This window comes from Chironomus tepperi, unplaced genomic scaffold, assembly GCF_022539635.2.
Source record: "Chironomus tepperi strain 1889 unplaced genomic scaffold, CSIRO-AGI_Ctep_v1 contig_354, whole genome shotgun sequence".
In the NCBI taxonomy this organism is placed as follows: Eukaryota; Metazoa; Arthropoda; class Insecta; order Diptera; family Chironomidae; genus Chironomus; species Chironomus tepperi.
Genome location: NW_027226476.1, coordinates 1,080,322 through 1,105,444, shown reverse-complemented (window position 1 = coordinate 1,105,444; position 25,123 = coordinate 1,080,322). Strand labels below are relative to the sequence as shown.

The window sequence follows — 25,123 nt, the reverse complement described above, 5'->3', positions numbered from 1 at the left end:
AGGCTTTTAAGTTTTTAAGCTACGAATTGTTTACAACGTGGAAATTTTAAAAAATTTAATTTTCTCGGTCTTTAACAAGTGAAATTTCTTAAAAAATGGCTCAAGCTAATTATCAACCAATTCCCTTTAGTAGTTCTATGAAGCATAGTGACAGAGAGAGGTAACAAAGTCCTTAAAACTTAATATTATTTTTACCTAATAAAATTAAAATTATTTTAGATTCATTTGCATTTATCCTGCTTATATTGATGCCAAGAAGACAGTGAAGGAAGGGCGAAAAATCCCCAAGTCATTGTGCATTGAGAATCCATCTTATCAAGAAATTAAAGATGTTTTGTCTGTAACTAACTTAAATTGTGTGATTGAGAACAAAATATATCCAAGAGAACGTAGCAAGGAACTCCTTCATCGTGGACGAATTCGTCTTCAGATCAAGCATGATGATGGAACTCCAATTAATCCTGATTTTTCAAAAAGAATTCAAATTTTGAAATATGTAGCATCAACCATTCCTCAATTAAAAACACGTATCGCTAATCCAAAAGGTGAGCAGCCACAAGCATCATCAAGTACGCAACCACAACATCAAGGAGGCAGCAGCAAAAAAGGCAAAGGCAAAAAGGGAAGATAAAAAGTGTAATGAACAAATTTGTAATTTTCTGCAAGAGATCTTTTATTGAGTTTTTGAAACATAATTAATTTTGGTCTATTCAGTTTGGTTTGGGTTTTCAGTTACAAGGAGATTACTATTAAGTCCAACAGCAATTGCAGCTTCTTGATAATCACTTGGCATCATTGAAAGCACTTGACTTGCTGTCTTCTTTAATAGATTTGGTGAAGGTTGTGAAAGCATAGCAATCTTAACTATTTCCATTGCTGTTGGCAAACTGTTGTCTCCTTTTGATAATTTCTCAAGCATTTCAGATGACTTATGTTGGAAAGCTGCAATCATTGCTTGACGATACATTTGTTCTAGAATGGTTAATGGCTCTGCATCAATTGATTGCGACAAAATGTTTGGAATATCCACTTTGATGTCATTTTCTGCCAGTGATAGCTGAATATAAAGACAGAAAGTTGCAAATACTAAAATCTTCTTGAACATTGTTGTGTGAATAACTGCAAGAACTGAACTGATGAATATTTCACATTCTTAGTGCATTTTATACGAAAATTCTTATGCAAAATGTTTTTAAAGTAGTCACATACATAATAATGCTCAATGAAAGGTCACCTGAAATTTTTAAAAATAATAACGACAGTACGACAACATTTAATGTTTATAAAATTTATATTTTCGTTCTAAATTCTTCTAAAATCATACAGTAATGTATATTAAATTGTGTGCTGTGGTTGAAGTACTAAGCTATGCAAGCTACTTGGCAATGATGGGAAGTTAAATGATGGAAATGGAGGACGAGTTGGTGGTTCTGTTGGTTTTGGAGTGGTTCGTAAATTCATTAATAATTTTGGTGCAAATTCTTCCGGGAACTGGAATGCCGGGGCAGGAGCTCCTAATTGACTAAAATCGATATTTGGCAAGTTTAAATTACTAAAGTCAGGTGTTTCCATGTTAAGTCTAAGATTATCAAAATTAAATTGTGGCAATTCAAGATGTGGAAATTCTGGCAACATTGGGGTATTTATGTTTGGCAAGTGTGGTGCAGCAACGTGTGGATCTTCTGCGTGCGCCGGTTCTTCTGCTGGTGCAACCGATTTAACAGTCGAATCTTCTCGCTTCTTTTTAATGATAACTAAGTTCTTGCTTAGCTTCTCGAATGGCATCATATTTGGTCGAATTTGTCTCAAAAATCTCTCCTTTGTTGCTTCCTGCATCAACAATTCATATTCCAAACCGTTCTTATCACATTCCGTCTTCATATCAGCAATACATTGCAAATCTGCTTTTTAATTAATTTTTATTATTTACTGACATTAACATCAAATTTTGGATAAACTTACTATCTTCATCCTTGATGCTACATTCACAAATGCACTCATCTTCACAATAAAATCCATCACAATCACAAAGTCCACAAACTTCTCGACAAGAATTTTCTTGTTCTATATAATTGCTTTTAACAGCTGGTCCTGACAGGACATTGCTGAGCTGGAAAATTACGACTAATAATACGAAAAATACTTTGACTGACATACTGTCTGGTTGAACTACTAACTGCTTACTGCTGATTATCTTCCGCGTATCGTCTTATATTTCTTGTTCATTTTTAGCGGTGGTCAGCATGTTTTCCTTCTTTTTGTATACTTTATGGACAATGTATTCAAAATTAAGTTTGCACGTGACATTGAAAGCTTTTTTTAATGAATCATAAGCGAATTAAATATTTAAAGAATTTTTTAATGGAATTTCTCTTTATTTGTTCTCATTTCCTTTAATAAATTTTCTTAACAGTACAATGTTCATGGAAATCTTAACATCATAAAGTTACATTTGTAGAATTTTTTTGAAAATAAAAAGTTTTCTCTTTTCACTTATAAATTATTAAAATTAAAATATGTAGATTTCAAATTTGTTTTGCTTTTTTATCTTAACCACAGACTTTAAGCATTTACTTGTCTTGTGAGTATTGTCTTAGGGGCAGTATTTTTTAATTTCTAACTCGTTTTTTTCTTTTTTAAAAAAAGATGGCAGTTAATCAATTTGGACTAAGAATCTTTTAGAAATTGTTCATTGAATTATAACTGTATTGATTTATAAAAGCTTCAAAATTTTAAGCTTTTTGAATTTTTCTTGTACATTATACGCGAATTATGTGAAACAACTTGGACAAAATACGCACACATTGATAAAACACTCGAAATATTGCGCATTTTCACATATGATGCGCGTAAGCTTTTTCATATATTTTCACATAATGCGCATATCATTCAAATTTCCATAGCACATTATCATTCCTTCTAAATTTTGATGCTTTTGATGAAACTGCTTAATTGAAAATTCACTGAAAAATTTCCAAAATAATTTGACCGACAAAATGGATGAAACAGAAAGGGAATATAAATTATAATTTTACGTATTTTAAAATGGAAGGAAGAAAGCTGAGACTGACGGCGAAAGTTTAGTTCTTTTGAAGAATTTTGAATATTTACAAAGAAATATTATCATTAATAATATTAATGTAATTAGTACATTAGAATGAAGTAATCACTTTTTTCAAAATAATTAAGATAAATTTATTCCTCAATCATGTGCAGGAATAAAATTTGATCTCTTTTTAAACTTAATCAGTTGGAGGAGCCTTTGTGTGTTGCGAGCAACTTTCAACATTTTCAGGCCAATCACATACATTTTCATTTGGATTGAAGACTAAATTTACGGGACACGGCATGTGATGCTTACGTTCACCTTCACACATGTAATAGTGTGTGCAGTCAAGTTTATCAGGATGATAACTTATGTGACCGTCTTGTTCTCCACATGTGACTTCATTTGCTGTTGATAAACATTATTTGTTAGACATTTATTAAGGTTTGGAAGTAAGTGTTACTTACGATCTTTGGTTGTATATTTGCCATTTGGATTGTATGACTCATAAGGGCCATCATATTCTAGATCAACTTTGTAACTTTCAAGTTCAGTTTTAAGTGTGTTTAATAATGGATATTTTCCAGCTCCACATCTACCGCCGAAATCGTCCATATCAATGGCATAAACCATAACACCACCATATCCATTCTCTTTAAGCCAATCCATCTGAAAATTTATTCATTAATATCTATTTAACATTTAAAATATTATTTGATTGCTTACCTTGGTCTTTAATGATCGCTCATCATCAAATCCAACCCATTGGTCATCACGATATGCAAATGGAACTTGTTGTTCTGAATCCCATACCAATGTTGTATTTGTTTGTGCAAGGAATGAGCAAACTTCGTAGTAAGCAAGGAAACCAGCTTCATTTGTGAATTTTCCAGCAGCTCCACCTCCACTTGCTGGTGCTCCAATATCAAATTGTGTATCATTAATCAAAGTGAATGAACGTCCATAAGTTGGCATTCCAATAATCAATTTCTCTTTTGGTGCTCCTTGTTTGATCCATTCGCGTGCACTATAATCAACAGTCAATTTCTTTTGATGTCCTGATGCTGATTCAAGTGGGAAGAGTGGTGAATTATGGCCAACTTGTCTTTCCCATTGTCCATGGAAATCATAAGTCATGACATTGATAAAATCGAGATATTTTGAAATTTCTGGCACATCATAACCAGCTGCAATAGCTTCAAATGATGGAGGTACGGCAGCTGTAAGTAAAAGTCTTGGTTGGCCTGATGATTTAGCTTCTCCTTCAAAAGCAACACGCAATTCACGGACGAGATTCAAATATGCTTTACGGTCTTCAACTCCTCTTGGATATTCCCAGTTAATGTCCAATCCATCTATAAATTAAGAATTTGTGGATTAATATATTTGATCAAATAAACATTCCTTAACACTTACTGAATGTGTATTCTCTTAAGAACTCAATAGCTTCATATACGAATTGATTCATACGATAGACATTCGATGTTAATTCTTTGAAAGGTGTAGATCCAAAAGCCCAACCTCCAATAGCTGAATAAAAATATTTCATTAGGTATCGTATAACAAATTAATTATTAATTAACAAACCTAATAAAACTTGCATGTCAGGATTCTTTTCACGTAGTGCTAAAATTTGATCGTACATGTCAGGGTCGTTGTCGTTTGCTTCACTCAACTTGTGGTCTTTCAATGTTGCGAATGCGTAGACTAAATGTGTACACAAGCTTGGATCGACATCTTTAGGTTCAAATTTACCGGCACCTGGTCGTTTCATTGACCAACTTGTATAGTAACAGAAGATTTGTGCTGGACGTTCTAAATTATGGAAACAATTTTTATAGGATATGCTTAGCATTAAATATTATGAATGCTTACTCTTCTTATCTGCTTTAGCTGATCCTGCCTTAACTTTCTTGGTCTTCTTTTCTGGTTTCTGTACTTTAGCAAGTAATTCAGCAACGTCAATCTTGATTGGTTCTGGTTTTTCCTATAGAAAAATTAGATATGATTAGATGCAACTTAAGTCAAAAATGTTGTTAAATATATTTACTGGTAAATCATCGAATGAAGCAGCAACTGTCTCCCAGTCAATATCCTTAGCATCCTTTCCACGAGATACTCCTCTAAGTTCCTCACGCATAGCTCCAATTAATGGATATTTAACATTATTACCGCAAACAGTTCCTGAGAAGTCATCCATGTCAACTGTCCATCTATCATTGAAATTAATAATTTAAAGCACAGTCTGTAGCAAATTAATCAAATTTCACTTACACCATAGCGCCACCATATCCGCTAGATTTAATCCACTTCATTTTATTTCTTATTGCTCTCTCATCGTCAAATCCGACCCATTGATCTCCATCAACCATGTAAGGAACTTTCATTTCTTCATCCCAAACATAAACAGCGCCATTATTAAGCATCTCACAGATTTCGTAATATGCAAGAAAACCACTTTCTTTTGTGTAAACTCCTTCACGTCCTCCACCGCTGGCAGGTGAATTTGGTCCATGTTTATCAGTATCTGCTAATGTAAATGATCGACCATATGTTGGCATACCAATAACTAATTTCTCTTTAGGTGCACCTAATTTAACCCATAAGCCTGCAGCATGATCGACTGAAAGTTGTTTACGCCATTCTGAGTCAGTTGATGGTGCATAAAGTGGTGCATTATGTCCAGTTTCACGTTCCCATTTACCGTGGAAATCATATGCCATAACATTGATGAAATCAAGATAACTAGCAACAGCTGGTACGTCATATCCACCACGAATATTATCTGGTCCGACTGGAACAGCTGCTGTCAATAAGAGACGAGTTTGACGAACTTCTTGTGATTCTGCTTCGAAAGCTTCTCTCAATTCTTTCAATAAGAGAACAAAATTCTTCTTGTCATCCGAACCCTGAATGGAATTTTAATGAGGATATTAATTAACAGTAAAGATATTTTTATAGGTACAATTAACTTACAGCTGGATATTCCCAATCCAAATCAAGACCATCTATAGGGATTAAATAAACATTTTATTATGCATGTAATGGAACTGATGAGAAGTTGTAAAATATTTACCAAATCCACGTTGTCTCAAGTATGGAATTGCTGAGTAAATGAAGGTTTGACGAGCAAATCTAGATTTTGACATTTCCTTGAATTTTTGTGTACCGAATGACCATCCTCCAATAGCCAAGAGAATCTAATTTTCAAATTAAGGAAGAAATTAGACTGGAAGCTATTAAACTTAATTACAATGGAATTTTACCTTGAGACTTGGATTAGCCTTCTTAAGTCCGACAATTCTTGAATATAATCCAACTTTTCCATCTTTAGTTTCGTCATTGCTTTCAAATGAACTCAATTTTCCTTTCTTCAACCAACCGAAAGCGAAAATGATGTGGGTACAAAGATCAGCTGGGATGTCTTCTGGTAAGAATTTACCGATTTTTACACGATATTGTGACCAATTTGTGTAGTAACAGACGATTTTGTATCCATCCTTATCTTTTGCGCTATCCTTTGATGTTGATACTGAATTATCGGAAGAAGCGGAAGCTGCAAGAGCTGTTGATGGCTTTCTAGCTCTTACTTTAAACCTGTTTGTTGATGGTGCAGGTGCCAAATCACTTCTATCTTGAGCTTCTTTTTTAACTGACGTACTTGCCGATCTAGTGACATTTTTAAGTGATGAAGATTTTTCTGTATTTTTATTAGCTAAGGTAGTTGGCCTTCGTATTCTCCTTTTTTCTATAATTGTATTAGATACAAAGAATAATGCAAATTAGCTGAATGTCTATGTGTACTTGTTGAAAATAGATCAAATAATATTATGTAGAGAACAGAAGTATAACAATGAGTCATAAAAGTCTGATTGTTACTCAATGCCATTCGAATGCATGTGAATTGTTTATAGCAGCATATTGAAAAAATTAAGATCGTTTTCGCGCTCTCATAAAAAAAAATTAATTGGCTTTTAAGCCTCAAGAGATATATAAAGTCTCAATTGTAATGCAATGTGAAGAAAAAAGGGAATTTCTCAAGTTTTAAGCAGCATAATGCATGATATAAATATAATTTTTCAAAATTTCATTACAATAGAAGCATTACATTATAATTAATAGCATTCATTGAACCACATACACATATTATGGATGTTGACTTCATGCAAAAAACTTTTTTTTCTCAGTGTCTTGTTTGCGTAGCAGTTACTTAAAGTGACTGCTTGCTTGCTTACCTTGGGCACTGTCTGTTAAATGTGAGAATATGAGCAATAGTATACAGGCTAAAAACGCTAATCGAATCAGTCGTGGTAGCTGAAAATAAACAACAAAAAAGACATGTGATAAAATAACAGATTGAATTTTTAATTTTTTTAATACAACTCGAGAATGATCACCGGCAATAACAGGCGATGAATTTTTCAATGCGATTGAAAGGATGTTCAATGTTTATTAATATTTATGTCAAAGTTAGTTGCTGCAATAACATTTGTTTTGCTTCATCATTCTCATCACAAAGTAATAATTCCGAGCAATGCAACATATGTTGTGACTGAGGGATAGATTCTCGGGTATCTCAATTATTCTAGCCTGGATTGTTTTGCAATTACCATTAAATTTCAGTTCTGTGACGCCAAAAAACTAGATTTGCCGCAGTTTACCTCTCGGGGATTTTCGAACAGCAATAAAGTAACGACACTCTAAAGATTTATGCTTGTATGTTGCAAGCAAGACATGATCACGAAAAATTAGTCGAGAAACGTGAATCGAAATAATGAATTTTCATTTCCATCCATTCTGTCATGTATCAATTGATGATAACATTTAATGCCATTTCAAAACCTTAATTCACGTGAATGCATCTCATTTTAGGTAATGTGCAATAATCATAATGATGCTGTTGATGATGGAAAACGTGTTTTCGTGTCGTTCTTAATTTAACCTACATTTATGTCATGCAATTTAAGGGGATAAACACATTGATTATTTACTGTGCTATAGCATTGCTATTGATGATTCATGAAAAAAAGATTAAATAATGAATTTTAATTGTACATTCATTTTCATTAATGAATTAATTACAATTGAGACGGGCAGACGCCGTCGATGCGCCACAAAGTGTGAATTGTTTTGAACTCTTCATTGATCAATAAAATGTTTTTGTTACCACACAATGTGCTGCTGATCAATGAACTTTTTTTTGGGTAATTCATAAAGTGAGAAAAATAGAATTGCGGCAACAATGAGCACTGCCATAATGAGACATTATGTAAAGCAACTGCTTTTACATTGAATTTAATAATTTCTTTTATTCATTTCTTCTTATTGCATTACCGCACATAAAAAATTGATTTTTAATGCACGAAGAAGAAGGAAATTGTTTACACAAGGCAAGATGACTAGCATGTCTAAAATTAAACTCGAATTTTTTATCAGTTTGTGAATATGCAAAAAGCTGACACGGCGACATTGAAAACTTAAACGGACACAGAAATGAAGATATGAAGAGATTATGCAACTTGACAAGCATTTAGCCAGAATTACCAAGAAATTTACTGTTATGTATACATTCCACTGTACTGTAATTAACATCGTTTTGCAGCAAATTAATAATGAATTATTATAAAAATCAGAGTCGAGGAAATGATAGGAATTGGATTCAAAACAATGCATGGAATTTAATGAATGCCATGGTTGCAATTAATCGCTAATAATCCATACTTTCTGTAAATGCAGTTTGAATTATCAACAATTATTGATTATACAAAGCATAATGTGTTTTATTATTGACATTGTACTTGATAGCTGTGAAATTACTGAATCATCTATCCAATATAACCTTCGGAACTTACGATAATTCTACATTCGCCATACTCTTCACTATAATTTACTTGCTGGCTATGCAACATGCTTATTGTCATACTTTTTGTGTTTTATATCATAATTATAAACATTAAGTTTAAAGGAAGGAGATGACTTTGTTGAATACAGTTATGAAATCATGAGGAAATGATTACTTCTTGCGAAACAATTATCTTCATTACGGAAAGTGAGGAAAATCGAGATCATTTTAAGCTTCTTCCAAATCAAGCTTGCATGGAATAATGAATAAACTTTCAATCTTTCGATATTAAGAAGAACACGCAGAATTAATCGAAAGCTTTTCAGAGCATTAAAGAAATAAAGAAAGCTAGAGCGTAACATGTTGTACATAATTAACGGAAAATAGATCAATGAATTACCAGGATATGAAAACAGTGCTAAAAAACTTGTTATTCTTGGCAGCATTATTTGTTTTCGAATGAATTACCACAAAAATGTGTGCTACATGCAAGCATATTATAAACACATCAAGTTCACACTGACTTCATAAGTATTCAAAAATCATTCGACAATTTACTTTGAATTTAAAAGTCATTTAATTTAATTTATGGATCTTAAAGCCTGGGACATTTTCTCTGACATTATTGAAAATAAAGTTAACTTATAGTACATCAATTGCCATTATTGGATGAAGTACTGACTTTCGAAGAAAGATGAGAATATTGTCGGTATCGTGAAAGGTCATATAAAGCCACAATATTTTGTCACACAGTTAATGACTTGTATCGTATGAGATCAGTATCGTGAGGTGGAAGTCGGGTCTGCATGAGGAAATTGAAGTTAATGTATGTCCATAATGAAATCAAACAAAAAAGGAAAAGACATGGTGTTGTATATTAATTTCTCATCCATGTTCCATTCTCTAATGTCCCTTGTAGAAAGCTCACAAAGTACAATATAATCAATTAACGATTTGCCATGGATCGATGGAGTTTTTTAAAAGCATTTCACCCAAGTGATTAAGTGCGTAAATTGAAAGTAAATTTACTTTATTGCTTCCTTACAATTCACAAAAAAAATGGTATGCTACTCGATGAAGAAGCAACTTAAATGTTCATGTATGCTGCATGCTTCTACCTTTTGATATTTTTGCCGCCACAAATAATGCAGGCAAAGTAATTTGTAAAAGGTTTAATGACCCATACAAGATAACGAAAGTACAAGTGATTGCAAAAGCTATTGTATTCCATAATAATATTAAAAGAGAGATTTTGCAATGATCGTAATTAATGTAAATTACTTCACATTCCACGGGTGCTCATAATTTATGCATCTAAAGATTTATGAATGGAAGGAATACTCTTCTTCATTTGTGTCTAGTAAAGAATTGAAAAGAGACCTGACCATGAAAATATCGCTAACATGTTTTGTCTGTCATAAATTTGAGACCCTCTAAATGTTATTTATTGATAGCTACCAGCTACATACTTGATAATGAAGTTGAACTTGAAAAACATTGATTCATGTTCAAATCATTTTTCAATTATTAAATACACAACATTCAAATTTAGATTTCTTGTTTCTACTACTGCTGAACGGAAAGAGTTTTAGTTCACGGACATTCATCAAGTTCACAACTTCGACTACAATTTCAAATTCTAGTTTAGTATTTTTTGCTAATGAAAAGGTTCGAGAATATTGAGCTGCCATCGGGTTAATATATGGCTTGATTTAACGGGAAGGAACTAGTTTCAATGGATTAGATTGAAATGCCAAAATACCATTCTTTGTCCCTTGTAACAAAGTGTTGCCAAGCAACGACATTATTCCGCATATGACTCATTTTATTTAAGTACGGCTGTATCCTTCATTGCTGTTTAATATGCCGAATTCTTTGGGACAAAAAACTTAAAATTATATCCTTCATTGCTGTTGAAATTCCAAAAGGTAAAGCCATTTATAGAAGCATATCGAAATCCTAGCGTAGATTTCATAATGAGGCACACCAGTTTAAATAAATCAGTATAGCCATTACATGGGTAATTTGCGTCAACGAAAGTAAGAAATTTTTATCCAAATGAAAAAGTAAATATGAACAAAATTGTGCAAATATTAAGTCATTATGACTCAACTGACATATAAGATGACCAAAAAGTCGAAAAACAAAATTACGATCAACGAAAGCGATTTATGTGAAAGTCGTAAGATAATTGTCTGTCCAGAAGGTTATTACAATTAAATTATTGCTATTAATTCGTCAAAAAAAGTTTACGAACTACATTAGTTAAGGTATGAAAATATAAAAGTAGGAAGCAGCAGCAAAATAAGTTGAAAGTAAATTATGTAGGAATGAATCATGCTGTTGCGGTCTTTTTGTTTGTGCACTATTGACATTTTTTATATAAAAAGCTTTCTTCTTGCATCTGCAATTGAATTTCGTAATGCTTACTGCATTGCAGCATAAAATGTTGTTGCTGCACTTGCAAATAAATAAAAAATTCTTTCTTTTTTTCGCATATGTAACTTCCGTAAGTAGCATAATAGCTTTCAAATTAAATTCTCAATTTATATAAACATGCTCAGATGATGCTTGGCTGCATTTTGTCGCGTGTACAAATCTCTTGTCAAGAATGAAATAATAAGCTGGAAGTTGCATTCAAATTGCGTAATGCCCTAAAGACACCATAAAGCTATTCAATTCTTGTGGCACATTAGATAATCTTGCGATTATTTTAATCGACTTCCCTTCTTTAATGTTTCTTTTGTTTACTCTTGTGCTACTAAAAGCGGCACTCGACTCGACTCTCAAGTGATTTATAAAGTTATAAAAATAAACCAAGACAAGATCTTATTTAAATTAGCAATCTCTTATTATGCCAATGGAACAAATTACCTTTAGCAATGAATCACGTCGACACGCAGCATTAGCTTATTTAATCGATGAGCCACATAAGTAGCATTACCATTTATTAATGATTTATTGGAACTCATATGTTACACAAAAAATAATTGCGTAAAATATTTTCATATTATACATTTTGATTAGATAGGCCTGCGACAAAACATTCGCAATCAACTGGCTATATGCAAATAAGTAGTCATTATTAGGTAATTCTATCAAGTCATGAGTTTTAATTTATTCAAAAGAACTCTGAGTAGGTCACGATGTGTGGTTTATTGCCACAATTATCTTAAGAATTTTTCTGTGTATTTTATTACAAATATTGAGCATAAGCAACAGCACAATTGAATGCCAAATAAAGCAAATACGGAAATATGGACTCATGAGAAATATTTGTCAAAAGCCATTAATTTTTGGCTGGCCATGCTTATTATTATTTTGCAATTTTTCATTTCAGTTTGGAAAGAATTAAGGATTTTTGTTGTTTTAATTAGCAATGACAAGTGCGAAGATGTTAATTTAAATGATTATGCATAAACAGCAGTTAAAGCTTTTATAAAATTGTAAATAGTCGTTGAACAAGATTGAACAAGTTTCAGAAGTTTAGCAACTGCACTTAAATTCATGATCGGCATTAATTGAAATAATACATTTTGAAAGTAAAATTCAAGTTTGTTACATAAAACAATTATGAATGAATGAAAAATTGTATAAAACGAATTAAGACATTTATAAATGGACGGTGTCTATCAACGCATTCAATATTTTTTGTGTATATTTTATAAGACAAAAAAGTACGAAAATGGAAATTAACATTCTCAGCTTTACGTCATTAATTTTATGCACGGTCATCATGTGTGTAGAGCAAGAATTCTCTTCCTTATTATTAAGTAAATTTAAACAACAAGGTAAACAGTAAATTCGCGAAAAAACATTATGCCGGAATATGCAAGCAGAGAATGTTTTAATACAAGAAATGCTCCTATCAGCATGTTCTCTACAATCCATTCTAAATACTTATGCTTTCAGTTTCATTTTCTGGTTGTCAGTTTATATTCACAAATTCAGTAAAGCGCAAGAAGAATGAAGTTTGGGCTTGGCATTTTAGTTTTATACTTGACGGTTAGTGTTGTATTACAAGCGTATACTTTAATGAATATAAAATTCAATTTTAATTTCAAAGTCTATTGAAAATAAATTAAAAATAGTTTAAAGAAAATGAAAGTGATTTATTCAATCAGATCTATGAGATACGTAAAGAAGCGAATAATTGTGTGCCACATTTTGTACTACACATTAATGATTTTGATCATTTTAATCACATTTTTTACAATGGTTCAGTGTACTTTTTCATTTAAAACTTTTTATTTCTTTAACTAATAATTATTAAAGATTTAATTACAATGATAAAGCTGTTTAATCCGCAAGTGGAAATTTTAATGTAATTTCTCGTATGATTTTAGGTTTATACAGCCAAGTCATTTACTGTCGATGTCAATAATCATAACAATAATAATGAAAGTGGCAAAGTAATGGAACAACAACAGAAATCCGATTTAAAACAGCAAAAGACGATCGACATGCCAGAGATTAAAATTAATCTCTTGCCAACGACATCGAAGACCACTTCCTCAATTCTTAACAAGCTATTGCCACACGAGTCTCTTAAGAAAGATGAACTTTCGTTGGGTATTAAACGAGTTACATTATTACCGCCACTTCCACCTATCAATAATTTGTTGTTTATGCAACAAGATAATTCTGATGACAATTCAGTGGACGTGCAAAAAGCTGAAATGATTGAAATTGAAGTGCCTATCATTGGAAAGGAATATACACGGAGGATGAGAGAAAGGTCTGACTTTGATAGTCAAGATACAATTATGAATAATGCAATAGAAGATTCTAATAATTATGTAGAAATTAATGTAATGCCGACAACTTCCACAACGGTTTCTGAAACAACCGATCAATCAACTTTCATTCCCGACTTTCAAAGCTTTAGAAACATTGAAACAAGTACTAAGAGCTATCACCAAACTACGTCATCGTCTTACAGCACCACCAGTGATGTATCATCTTACAGTACATTAACTACAACTGACAATATTGACGATATGCATGCAATAGAAAGCAAGTTAATGGATCAATATCATTCAAGTCATAGCAGCGTGGAAAATGTTGATGAGCGTTTGATTGACAAATTAGCATTTGAGATTCAAGAAGCATATACCGATCAACCTATTTACACAAGCACACATAAGAAACTTCAGCACAAGTTTCCCTTTAATGTAAAGGTAGTTGTAAACAATGATGATCAAAAGACGAGTTGTAAAAACAAGCAGTCATGCAGTCAAGTGAACTTCTCAAAAAAACAACTTGACATTGACCAAGAATACTATAAAGATGACTCTGATGAAGACATATTTTTTAAAAATGAGCTAGAAATGTACAATGACAAACCGAATCAATTGAAATCACGTCGTGCTGCGGACGATGGTTTTTATAATCCATTCAATAGTTTTTCCTTGACACCAGCCCCTCGATTCGGTATGATGAATAATAATTTTAGGATGCCAAATGTGCCTGTTATGAACAGAAAGCCATCGTTTCTTGAAAGGTTAGAAAACGAATCAAGTTTAGAGAAATCAGAAAGAGTTAACAAAGACTTGAATAATTTGATGAAATTCGTCGCAGTATGGGCTCATGTGGATAAATTTGTATCTGAAAGAGCACGCACTGCCATCAAAAAATTGGCATACATGACAGATGAGGATTATACGAATAACTTTGTAGTCGGATCTCGTAAAAGAGTTGACAACAATCTTAATAATGTTGCTCAAAATGCGGATGAACCTTTTACATGACTAAAAGCTAATGAAATGATATTTAGACGAAATATAGCTAATAGTATTTTTATGACATCTGTCAATTTTAGACAATTAAATGCAAAATTAATGAAAAATATGTTTTTACAATATTTGGATGCAGTAGTTAATAATTAATTTAATAAATCCATAAAAGCTTAACCTTAATGTCCTTGTGATTTATTGATCTATTTTAAATTACCTCGATCCATAAATGTCGTTTCGAAAGTGAACGGCAGGATAAGAAGAAATAATCATGATGTGAGGTATAATGAAACTGTCATTAACAAATTTGTAAACGCTCGTTAAATCACTCACATTTCTATCACTTCCCATTTCATATTATTCAATTATAATTTATATCCCAAAACAAATTTGTTTCGTTGAAATGTTTGATAAATTTTTAAATGTTTTATATGGCACCACCGTTGATAAAGTCAAGAGAAAGAAAGATGAAAAATTGACTGACTGAATTTTGAATACATTTCTTTTTTTCTCATGTGACAAAACGCAAAAGCATCAATGGCACTTTCACTCTCACAGACAGTATCATCTAATGAAAGCGCAGCACCAAATGATGATTATATTTCACATACAAAAGAAGACAAAAAATAAAGTTTTTATGACATAAAAAATTTAAATTTCAAAAGAAAGAAAAAAGAGATTCCGCGATTAAATTTTTTTTATTTTTGCCATAGACCAGCTGACTTTTGTGCTTCCTTTAAGAGACACAACAATGATTAACAACTCGTTGGCAATAATATTATTATATTTCACATAAATACAGACGAAATGTGCAGCTTCTCGTATATTTATCTCTTGATTAACTATCTTTGTTTTAAACCGCAAATAATATGAGAAATGATAGGAAAACGAAGACAAAAAACTTTCATGATATCAAGTGAGTTAAAAAAAAGTAGAAATTTCAATACTTTTCTATAGATCTCAAATTAAAGTGCAACATTAAACAACAGAAGTGAAATCTTTGTTTCTTTCTGTCTTGCTTACTTCTTCCTCTCATTAAACAAAAATTTATTAGCATATTGAACTTGAACTTATCGTAAATCGTGCATTTCATTCGCAAATTGAAAAAGAGAGCTTTTTCTTGATCGGAACTGCATGTCATTAAATTTAACGATGCTTTAATAAAATATGCAAAAACTTAAATTTCACATCAATAAATTTGTTAAAAGTTAATGACATTATCATAGTAGACAATAGTGTATTTCCATATTAGGCCGTTAATGATTAATTAAATAATGATAGGTTTTAAATCATCCTTCATCTCTTCCAAAATTATAAATGATCATTGGTCTATAATTGTTATGAAAAGAAAGGAATAACAAATCGGATACTATTCAAAAATTATCTCAAAATCCGCATGTTTTACGTCCGCATATTAATCTTATACTTTGTTTGTTTCCCTATGAATTAACACGCGTCACACGCGAGCCAAATAATTCCGCAAGGAGTGTAACATGCAAACAGCAAGAAGAAAACAAAGGAAGAAAAATTGGAAGTAGTATAAACAGACACTAACATAAACCTATCTAATTAATGTTATGTTTAATAAATTATGTAAATTGTGCATACCAGCCTTCTCGAATTGTTAATAGAAGAAGGCAGCACACTAGACGATTTGAAAGGAATCCGGTATTATTGAGAAATCATAGAGTTTATTGTCTCGATCATAAAAATGTCAATATTATTAGCATCAAGTAAGCTAGTCTCATTAGTAATCGAAAAGTGTTCAATTTCTTCTTCGAAATACCTCGACTTGCAATGAATGGGTTGAAGGAACTTGAGCGTAATAAAAGGATTATCATGACAATGAAGATATTCTCTCGTATTTTAATATAATACTAATTCATTAACGCGGACCGTGGAAAATATTCACAATAAAGCTCGTTGATGTTAACTGATTTAATTTTAATTATTTCTCATAATAATACATCATCTTCATAGTAATTACGACACAATGCAACCTTTATGCAGGATTAATTGTTAATCTATTCCAACTTTAAAATAGTTCATTTCACACATTTACTAATTTTATTGTAAAGACTTTTGCCTCTCCCCAAACTAGTTCAGTTTGAGTTTCTCACCTCAACACAATTTAGCTTTTTCTCAGTTTGAGTCTTTTTTATTCATTCAAATTGTGTTCATTTTTTGCAAGACAATTGTTAGTGCTAATGTTCACTAACCTTGCCTTGCATGAACTCCGTGTGGCTATAAATATATTAAATTGTCAAGTTTCTATTTGAATTACAAACTCTTGGTGTGACAAATAGCTCAGATTTCTACTTTTAATTGTATTTATACCTACTGTGCGAAATAGAATAACACTGTTTAGTGAAAGGACATACGAGAGTTGATTAACAATTTTAACGCATCAAAACGTAAATCTAACACGCAAAAACTGTCAGCAATTAAGTGTTATATGCAAAACATTAGGATAAATGAGAGTCGCGTGGACTTATGTAAAACTTATATTACAAGCTTTTTAATGATTTTCATCTTTATGCTCATCTCCCGAAAAATCGTTGACGTAAGTGGATTAGCATTTTCAACAAGTCATCAATTTGTTTATGTTTTTCTGAGGCACATGTCAATGAAGGTGTGATGAGGCCTCGTTAACACGACATTAATTATGGTGTTAAAATGCTTTCATACAGACAGGGAGTATCAATGGATTGTTAAATCACTGTGGGCAAGTTTTGAAATAAAATGCAAACGAGAGATGTAATTTGAGTATTCGACTAGTCAAAACTTAACCTAAATGTAGTTCTAACCTCAATATAAAATGCAATAAAGATATTTCTGTGTTATTGTCTAGAGAATAAAGAAAAATTTGAACAATGCATCAATTACATATTCGCAACCAACGGTTTATTATGGATTTCCTCAATGCTTATTATATTGTAGCATAGTATACGCTCTGGGTAGCAAAACTGAGAAGAAGAAGAAGTTGTGCATTTAAATTATATAATATTATAGTCATAAACAATGATACCTCATAATTTTTTATAGCTTGATATACGAGGAAGCTTGAATATTCTAAAGAAAATAAAAACCATGAAGCAATACGCACTTAAGGCTACCAAAAAATGAAATGGAATTGGGAAAGGTGTTAACGAGAGAGATGCGGCAACAGAAATCGTTAAAAATGTGTTAATGAGATGTTTGCTTTGACTTAAACAGAGTATCAAGAAATAAATTTCGAATAAAATTACCGAGTTAATTTGTATACATAGACAATTTACATGTAATGAAATGTCTAACTGAATATCTTGAAACATTGACTTTATTGAACTATAAACTTTACTAAAAGAGATATTATTGGCCGATAAACATCATGATCAATGGACTTCATTAGCAAATGCTAAGTGAATATTTTTACACATGAGAAATTCATACTATGTAGTATCGAGTATCATCTTTTAAATGTCAAACTTTTTACACTTTTGCTTTTCAAATCCAGTATTAATTCGAGTGTTTGCATTATTTGTTATCATAGCACTTTTAAAAATTTTGTCATTCTCCTGTTTGTTTTTTATTTCGTGAGAAATTTCGTCGTCATCCAATGACCGTCTGCCGTTTTGTCTTAAATGAAAAGAAAAGTGATAATAACATTTCAATTTAATTGGAAACAAAAATGCTTAAAAGGTTTCACTTTTACTCATGGTTTAATTTAAATTGGCAATCGAATAAACTCGTGAGTAAGGTTAATGTTGACTACATTGTAATTAAAATGAAAATAAGAGTTACTCTTATCGAAAAGCAATTATCACTCGAAATGTTTAATTTATATGTTTAAAAAGGGATATTAAATAATTATCTCATACATGAAATATGCTGCGCATTATAAAATTGTTTTCTTAAAAAAGGCAATTTTGCCTGATATTTCTTAGCAAAAAATGTTGACAGAACAGGTTCTTTTATTACGATCCTAGCTAATAAAATGTTAAAGCATCATAACAACAAGGGAATGTGAATGATCAATAATTAAGATATAGAAATGACTCACGCATCACAACATTATAAAGCACAATAGTTTGAAGACAATAGGACTTAATGGTGAAGCGTGATGTTGATGGATATAGACTACAAGGACACACAAATTGTTTATTTTCAAATATAAAAATCTCTTTTAAAATTCTCAGATAAATATGGTCAATTGTTTCCATTATACAGCAGTTGTTAAGCATTTGGATCTAGTACACAATATACGCTGCTGCTGTTGCATGAACACTAATTTTTATGGCATAGAAAATTATTTAACGCAAAATTGTACGTTGTGACAAATGAGCTTTAATTTTTTATTTACTTGACATTTTTTTACTGTCTGTAAACAGGCTGCACATAGTTTTTAGTGCTCGATAGCCACATTTAGATGAGAAGTGTGCTATAATCTTTCATTTTTGCTTAACTTAGTTTTAAATTATATAACTATTTTTTCTTCTTTAAGTGACTAAATATTTACAATGAGCCTATAAAAAAAATACATACGTAAATGCATTAAAGTCAAAGCTCTGAGATCATTTGGTGGTCGAGGTATACACAATTGTAAGTTTTTAGCATATTAAAGCCATGCATGAAGAGAAATACTCGAGACTTTGGTGGCACTCGCTAGTTTATTTGCTAAAGTAAACTTGTTGTTGCATAATGTCAGTTGCTGCCATAAAAAGTGCTCAAAAAAATAAGTTCCATAATGAAAAAGACAATTTTATTTAGTTATGATACCAGTTTCAAGCGACTATTAATGCAATTTTACTTGAGTTCAAAAAACTCTTAATAGATTTTAATGACTCAATGTACAGTTAGCAAAAACTGAGCGATATCTTTTTAGTGGCCATAACTGATATTCTCAGCTGTTTACAAATAATGCCACTAAAATTTATTCTATATCGTCCATTGCCATAAATTTCCAGAAATCTAACACCAACACACTAGCTAACCAAATAGTAATAGTCATCAAAATACAGACTGAAATCAAGGCTTAGCAATCAATAGATTGGCCGTTTTTGAGAGCATGCAAATGAGCTGAAACAATCGATTTTTTTATCTCTCCATTCGAACACACAAAAAACACAACACAAGTAAGAAATGAATGGACGACAACAACGGATGGCTGTTGGAAGAAATCCTTGAAAATTCTTGTTTGTCTCTCAGCCGCTCGTTTGTGATCATATAGAAAGATTACATGTGTATTGCATACTGGTATTGAAACTAAGTAGACTAGTTTTGCTTTTACGATAGTCGCAGGTGGAAATGTTTTCAACGGAACTTCCTCATATATCATTCTATTGATTGAATTAAGAGTAACTTAACATTTGAGTAAATTATTATTATCACTTTTACAGCTAAATATCATTAACTAACTAAAATTTGACTATCAATAATATATAAAGACATTTATCTTTGACATTTCGAGTTGTTAATCATCAACAGCTTATTTTTTAGTCCGCAAGTCACACAACGTATTAGTGTTGTATTGATTTTGAAATCTTTAATATTTCGTATGTGAAAATTAATGATACAGGCTATATGTAGGCTACCTTTTTATTTATTTATGTCTCATGACTTTTAAATTGACCGCAAAAAGTCACAATCTGCATCAATAACTTATATGTACCAAAAAATATATACTGAAACCATGAATGAAATAAAAGCATTTTTCCTTCTTTACTGTTTATTTTCACGAATCGTAAATTGCATAATAAAAAAAAAGTAAAATGAAACATAAAAAGAAAAATGTAGATCACATGTATGATCGAATGGGCAATAAGTAATTGCGAGACCGAAATAAGAGGTAAGTTAAAAGAAAGACTCGACACATGCATAAATAAAGTATTTTTTTCTTCAATAAAACGTGCGAACAACTTGATTTATTGATGCTTTAAATTAAATAATGTGTAACAAGAGATTTTGTTCCTTAAATTGAGCAGTTCCAACTAATTTCTTTCCATAATGTACACCTTTAAATGGCATGATTTATAGTGATAAGAATCAAATGATGATGATTGCATGCCACGCAATATTAACTATGTTAATTTTGGCATTTTCATGCTCACAAATTAAAATAATCTTCTGATGATATTTTGTGCACTCATGGAACATTAAGTTGACTATCTAAAATCATAGTTGGTATGTTTATTTTTGCCATAAGAGAATGTTAGAAGTCATTGAACTAACTTTTACACATTGCGAAAATATTTGATTGACATTTTAATGCAGAAAGCAAAAAAAAACGGTAGTTGGGTGAAGTTGAAATTGATTTTAATTTAAAATTCCGAATTCATTAATATGTTGCGTGCGCAATTATTTCATTCCAACCATCGGTTGAATTTCGGTTTCAAGGAAAGCTCTTAAAATATTTTTAAGCGTCTTAGAAATTGATTTTTTTTAGTTCCTGTAAAAAGTTATTAATTTTATTGCAAATGTGGTTTCTCGATTACAAGGCACTAAAAATAATAATTAAATGAAAGTGAAACTGAAAAGTACGACAGTAATAATTTTTGTTTTTGTGCATAGTCATGAATATCGAGTAGAGGAGGATTGATGTAGAATTTATGAGTACAAACATAAAGTGTATTTGTTAGACACTAGCATAGATAAAAATGGTAGCTTTATGTATTATTTATCATGTGAAATGGCAATAAATTACGCATAACATGAACTTAATATTCACAACCTGTTGGCATGTCTAACAATTAATGTCTGCTTAGTAACTTAGTAAGTCATTAATGCATTCGACTGCATACATGAAAAAGGTTTGTTTGCTATTTTTGGTGAGAATATGCTATGCTTCTTTCCCTATTGTATTCTGATTTGGTTTCTCCTCTTCATTTCTTTTTCGCTACTTTAAAAGTGAAATTTCATAAAATTTTTCTTCACGAACGTATGCTTAACATCTCATTTTCAAATGTGAGAGCAATTTTGTTAACAAAAACCAAAGTTTTGAAAAGAGAAAAAAAATATGTCTATTGCATATTGACTGCTAACAAGTTTTTAGTTTCAACATGAGAAAGTTACAATTAGCCGCACACATTGATAACTTTAAACCTCTTATTCATGTGAAACAAAAAGCCATTGCTTGCACTAGTCTGGCAGAAAACTTTTTAACAAGAAATTATTGAAAAAAAAATAAATAAATTTCAAAATCATCGCTTGTAAGCATATACAAACGTATAAAATGAAATTTCGCTCGAAAAAGTAAAAAGATTTAAATGCTCAACATGATAGAACCTGACGTGACTACGCAAATGAGCCGTCAATAGGAAGTAAAATTTCTAACGAATGCTATTCTTAATATAATTTTTATTTTGACTTTCTCTTGATCGTGATCGATTGCTTGTCAACTGAAAACTGACGAACTAAATCCATTACGTGCATAGAATTCCATACTCAATTTTCATACCTTATGTATGTGCAAATTGTACAAGGTATTGCCGGAGTATTCGAATATCTGGTTCATGAAATATCAAACAAAAATGTGGTCGCTTTTATGTTAAAAAATTTATTGTTCACATTTTAAATTGATCGGATATAAGTATTAAATAGTCTCACAATGAAGGTCGACCAGAATTTGCCTTTAACTACTCCATCGTGTGCCTTTATTTTTGAGTTATTATTTCACAAGTTTCATTTTTATTGAATTCGCTGATGAAATGAAATTAAAAGTTATTTAACCAGAATGTTCTACATCCACTCAAAACGTGCAAAACGATCCGCTCTTGATGGTTTTGTTTTGTTTTTCTGCTAGTCGATAAGATCATTCACAAGAAACTTATTTAATTTTTTGACCCAAAAAAGCATTGCAATAAGAAGATGAAGAGAAAGAAAAGAAGAAAAAAATGATCCGAGGATAAATGCTGCAATTTTTTCCTCATATTAAAGCAATTTTGAATATTCACAAACAATTGATTCCGCCCTACAAATTTTGCTTTCGATTGCAATTGAAGCTTTGCCTTCTTTACGCAAATAAATTATATTCTTAATCTCTTTACTTCTTTCATTCACCTCTTCTTTTGCTTCGTTGAATGCGGCATGAGATTTGTTTAAGTAATTTCACTTCAACAGTAGACGGTTTTCTTATGATCATTGTGACATGATATTATTTAATAATATACGCCGAAGAGGTCGTCTTTCATCGCATTTTCGAGAAAACAAAAGTTTAAGTTTCGATTTTCTTTTCTTCTTTAATATTTCATGTATTTATGTCTGATGATTGGATGAATTATGAATGATTAAAATGTCACCAAAACTTGAATATTTTAATTTTATTCATTCTGCGTCCATCACACGAACTATATTGAAAATTAAACATTTTAAAAACCACAAGTGTGATGGACATAATGTTGAATAAAATTAAGAAGAAGTTTAAGATCTTTTATACGCAGACACTCGTCGAATCGTTAATGAAGGTAGAGTCTTTTATGCAAATATCCTCATTCCGTTCCCTTCATCATATAGAATAAGAACCTATAATCATAGCAATATTAAGTTCCATTCATTCATATGAGAATAATAGAAAAATTATATTCACAATCACAATTGTTTGATTTAAATTCTTGCATAACTACAACGAAACAAAAAATCTGAAGGCTATCCTGCCATTTTTATATTCATTGAAATTCCAGCAAGTCGCCGAAGTGCCTTTGGTAACCATCTAAAAAGTAGAGGCAAAAATTTCAAATAACAGAGGCGGTAATTAAATTTTAATGACACGACTCTCTAATTTATTGTACTTGCTGCGCTTGATATTTTAGTTTTTATTAAGTTTCACTTTGCATCTGCAGTAGCAAAATTGAAAATTATCTTGTGATTATTAGAATGGCACAATCAAATGCTATTGCAACTTTCTTCCAATCCATCTATTATATAGATTATTAATCTACATGGTCAGTCTACCATGGACAAAATATTAGTTTTGAACATGAATACAAATTATGGAGTTGCATTATCTAAACTAATAATAATCCTATCCTTTTATGGACACTTACCATTTTTACTTCTTAATTTTAATCCCCTCAAATTGGTGATTTATTTTTATTTGATATTTGCAACTGCACTTCAACTTTCTTTTTGAAATGTTAAATCAACAAACAAAAAAAAAATTTCACCCGAGTGGAAAGTAGTCAGAAATTGATTTGTTACTGCTACTCTTTTGTCTTATTTATTTATTTATTTTATTTTTATCAAAGTTTATTTTTTTATATTTCAATTCCTTTCCTTTTATATATTTCCTTGAACTCAATTTAATTCTCGCTGATAAATTTATTTATTTTTTTCTCAAACTTTTTTTTTTCTTCTTGAGTTGCTTTCTGCTTCACATCTAAATCCACTATGATTTTTTTACGAAAAAAATAATTTCCCAACAAATCTTTTTAGTTAAAAAAACTTATGAGTGAGATTTGCGCAACACTAAAAATTCAAATTCAAAAAAACACACACAGTGTTTTAGAGAGAGACGCTTTAATTTTCTTGACTGGTCTCGACGTTGGTAAAATAGAGACTGAATTGTTGTTTCTTGAGACAACGATTTCAACAGGCTGAAGCATGAAATAAACGAGAAAAGCTTTATAATATGTTTCTCTGTATTTTACTATCAATGTCTAAGATTTTATTTTTGTTGTTGTGAGTAGACTTAACAAACTATATTATAGCTGTGTACACAATACCAAATCAAAAATTAATGAGCTTATTATATTCACTATAAGGAAAACATAAGCTTTTAGTTTTAAAAGTTTAAAGCTTTTTGCTACCCCACCAGTCGTGTTGGTTACTGTTTATTAGTCGTAATTATTAATTATTGGAACAATCTAAGAGTCTGTAGAAAGTAATAAAAATTGGTAAATCTGTGAATAATTTTACATCTCTAGAATTATGTGTAGAATGCTATTAGGCTTCTCAGTTTCACACAAGGAGTTTTTCGCCGATAAATACTTTTCATACTTTATATGTCATATTCTAATCTAATTGCTTCCGATTTCATCCGAAAACCTTTTACACTTGACAACTATATGATTTACTATCATCATATCACTTCCGAGTTATAGAGATAGTAAAGCAAAAATTTGCATTTCTTATCATTAATGAAGTGTCTGAAAATTTAAGCTGAATGCAAATAAAAGTTTTAAAGTAGTGTATCCAAACAAAAATTATATGCAGCTTCTTATGGTAGCATCCCCATGAAGTTGAATAAATTCTCCACTAAAGTTTGAGAATCATACATTTTCAATAGTTTGAGGATCTACGAATATATAGAGCTTTTATTGTGCATCACACAATATTATCTATTGGATTCAAAAAAATTCAAATCTGTCACCGTTTGTGTAATTTGCGTTGACATATGAGATAACAGATGCATTTTGACATTGCCCTATTTTTGTTCCGTTTCCTATAAACAATAAGATAGATAAAAAGAATTTCATATAAAAATCAATGAGCAACAGCAATGTTGTTTATAAATTAGTCTCATTA

General features: G+C 31.1%; 2 protein-coding genes across 2 annotated transcripts; one reads left to right on the top strand and one right to left on the bottom strand.

Annotated features, from left to right (window-relative positions):
- Positions 1-16: 16 nt before the first annotated feature.
- On the top strand, positions 17-695 carry Srp19 (signal recognition particle 19). Its single transcript, XM_070645754.1, has 2 exons — positions 17-160; positions 220-695. The coding sequence occupies exons 1-2, from the start codon at positions 96-98 to the stop codon at positions 629-631; spliced, it is 477 nt and encodes a 158-aa protein (XP_070501855.1). The 5' UTR covers positions 17-95; the 3' UTR covers positions 632-695.
- A 1,659-nt stretch (positions 696-2,354) lies between these two features.
- Cht7 (chitinase 7) lies at positions 2,355-24,138 on the bottom strand. The gene is made up of 13 exons (XM_070645516.1): positions 23,644-24,138; positions 7,282-7,360; positions 6,313-6,794; positions 6,123-6,246; positions 6,023-6,054; positions 5,321-5,955; positions 5,097-5,259; positions 4,922-5,033; positions 4,634-4,861; positions 4,463-4,576; positions 3,773-4,401; positions 3,514-3,715; positions 2,355-3,454 (listed from the first exon to the last, which is right to left on the bottom strand). The coding sequence occupies exons 1-13, from the start codon at positions 23,644-23,646 to the stop codon at positions 3,243-3,245; spliced, it is 3,015 nt and encodes a 1,004-aa protein (XP_070501617.1). The 5' UTR covers positions 23,647-24,138; the 3' UTR covers positions 2,355-3,242.
- Positions 24,139-25,123: the final 985 nt, after the last annotated feature.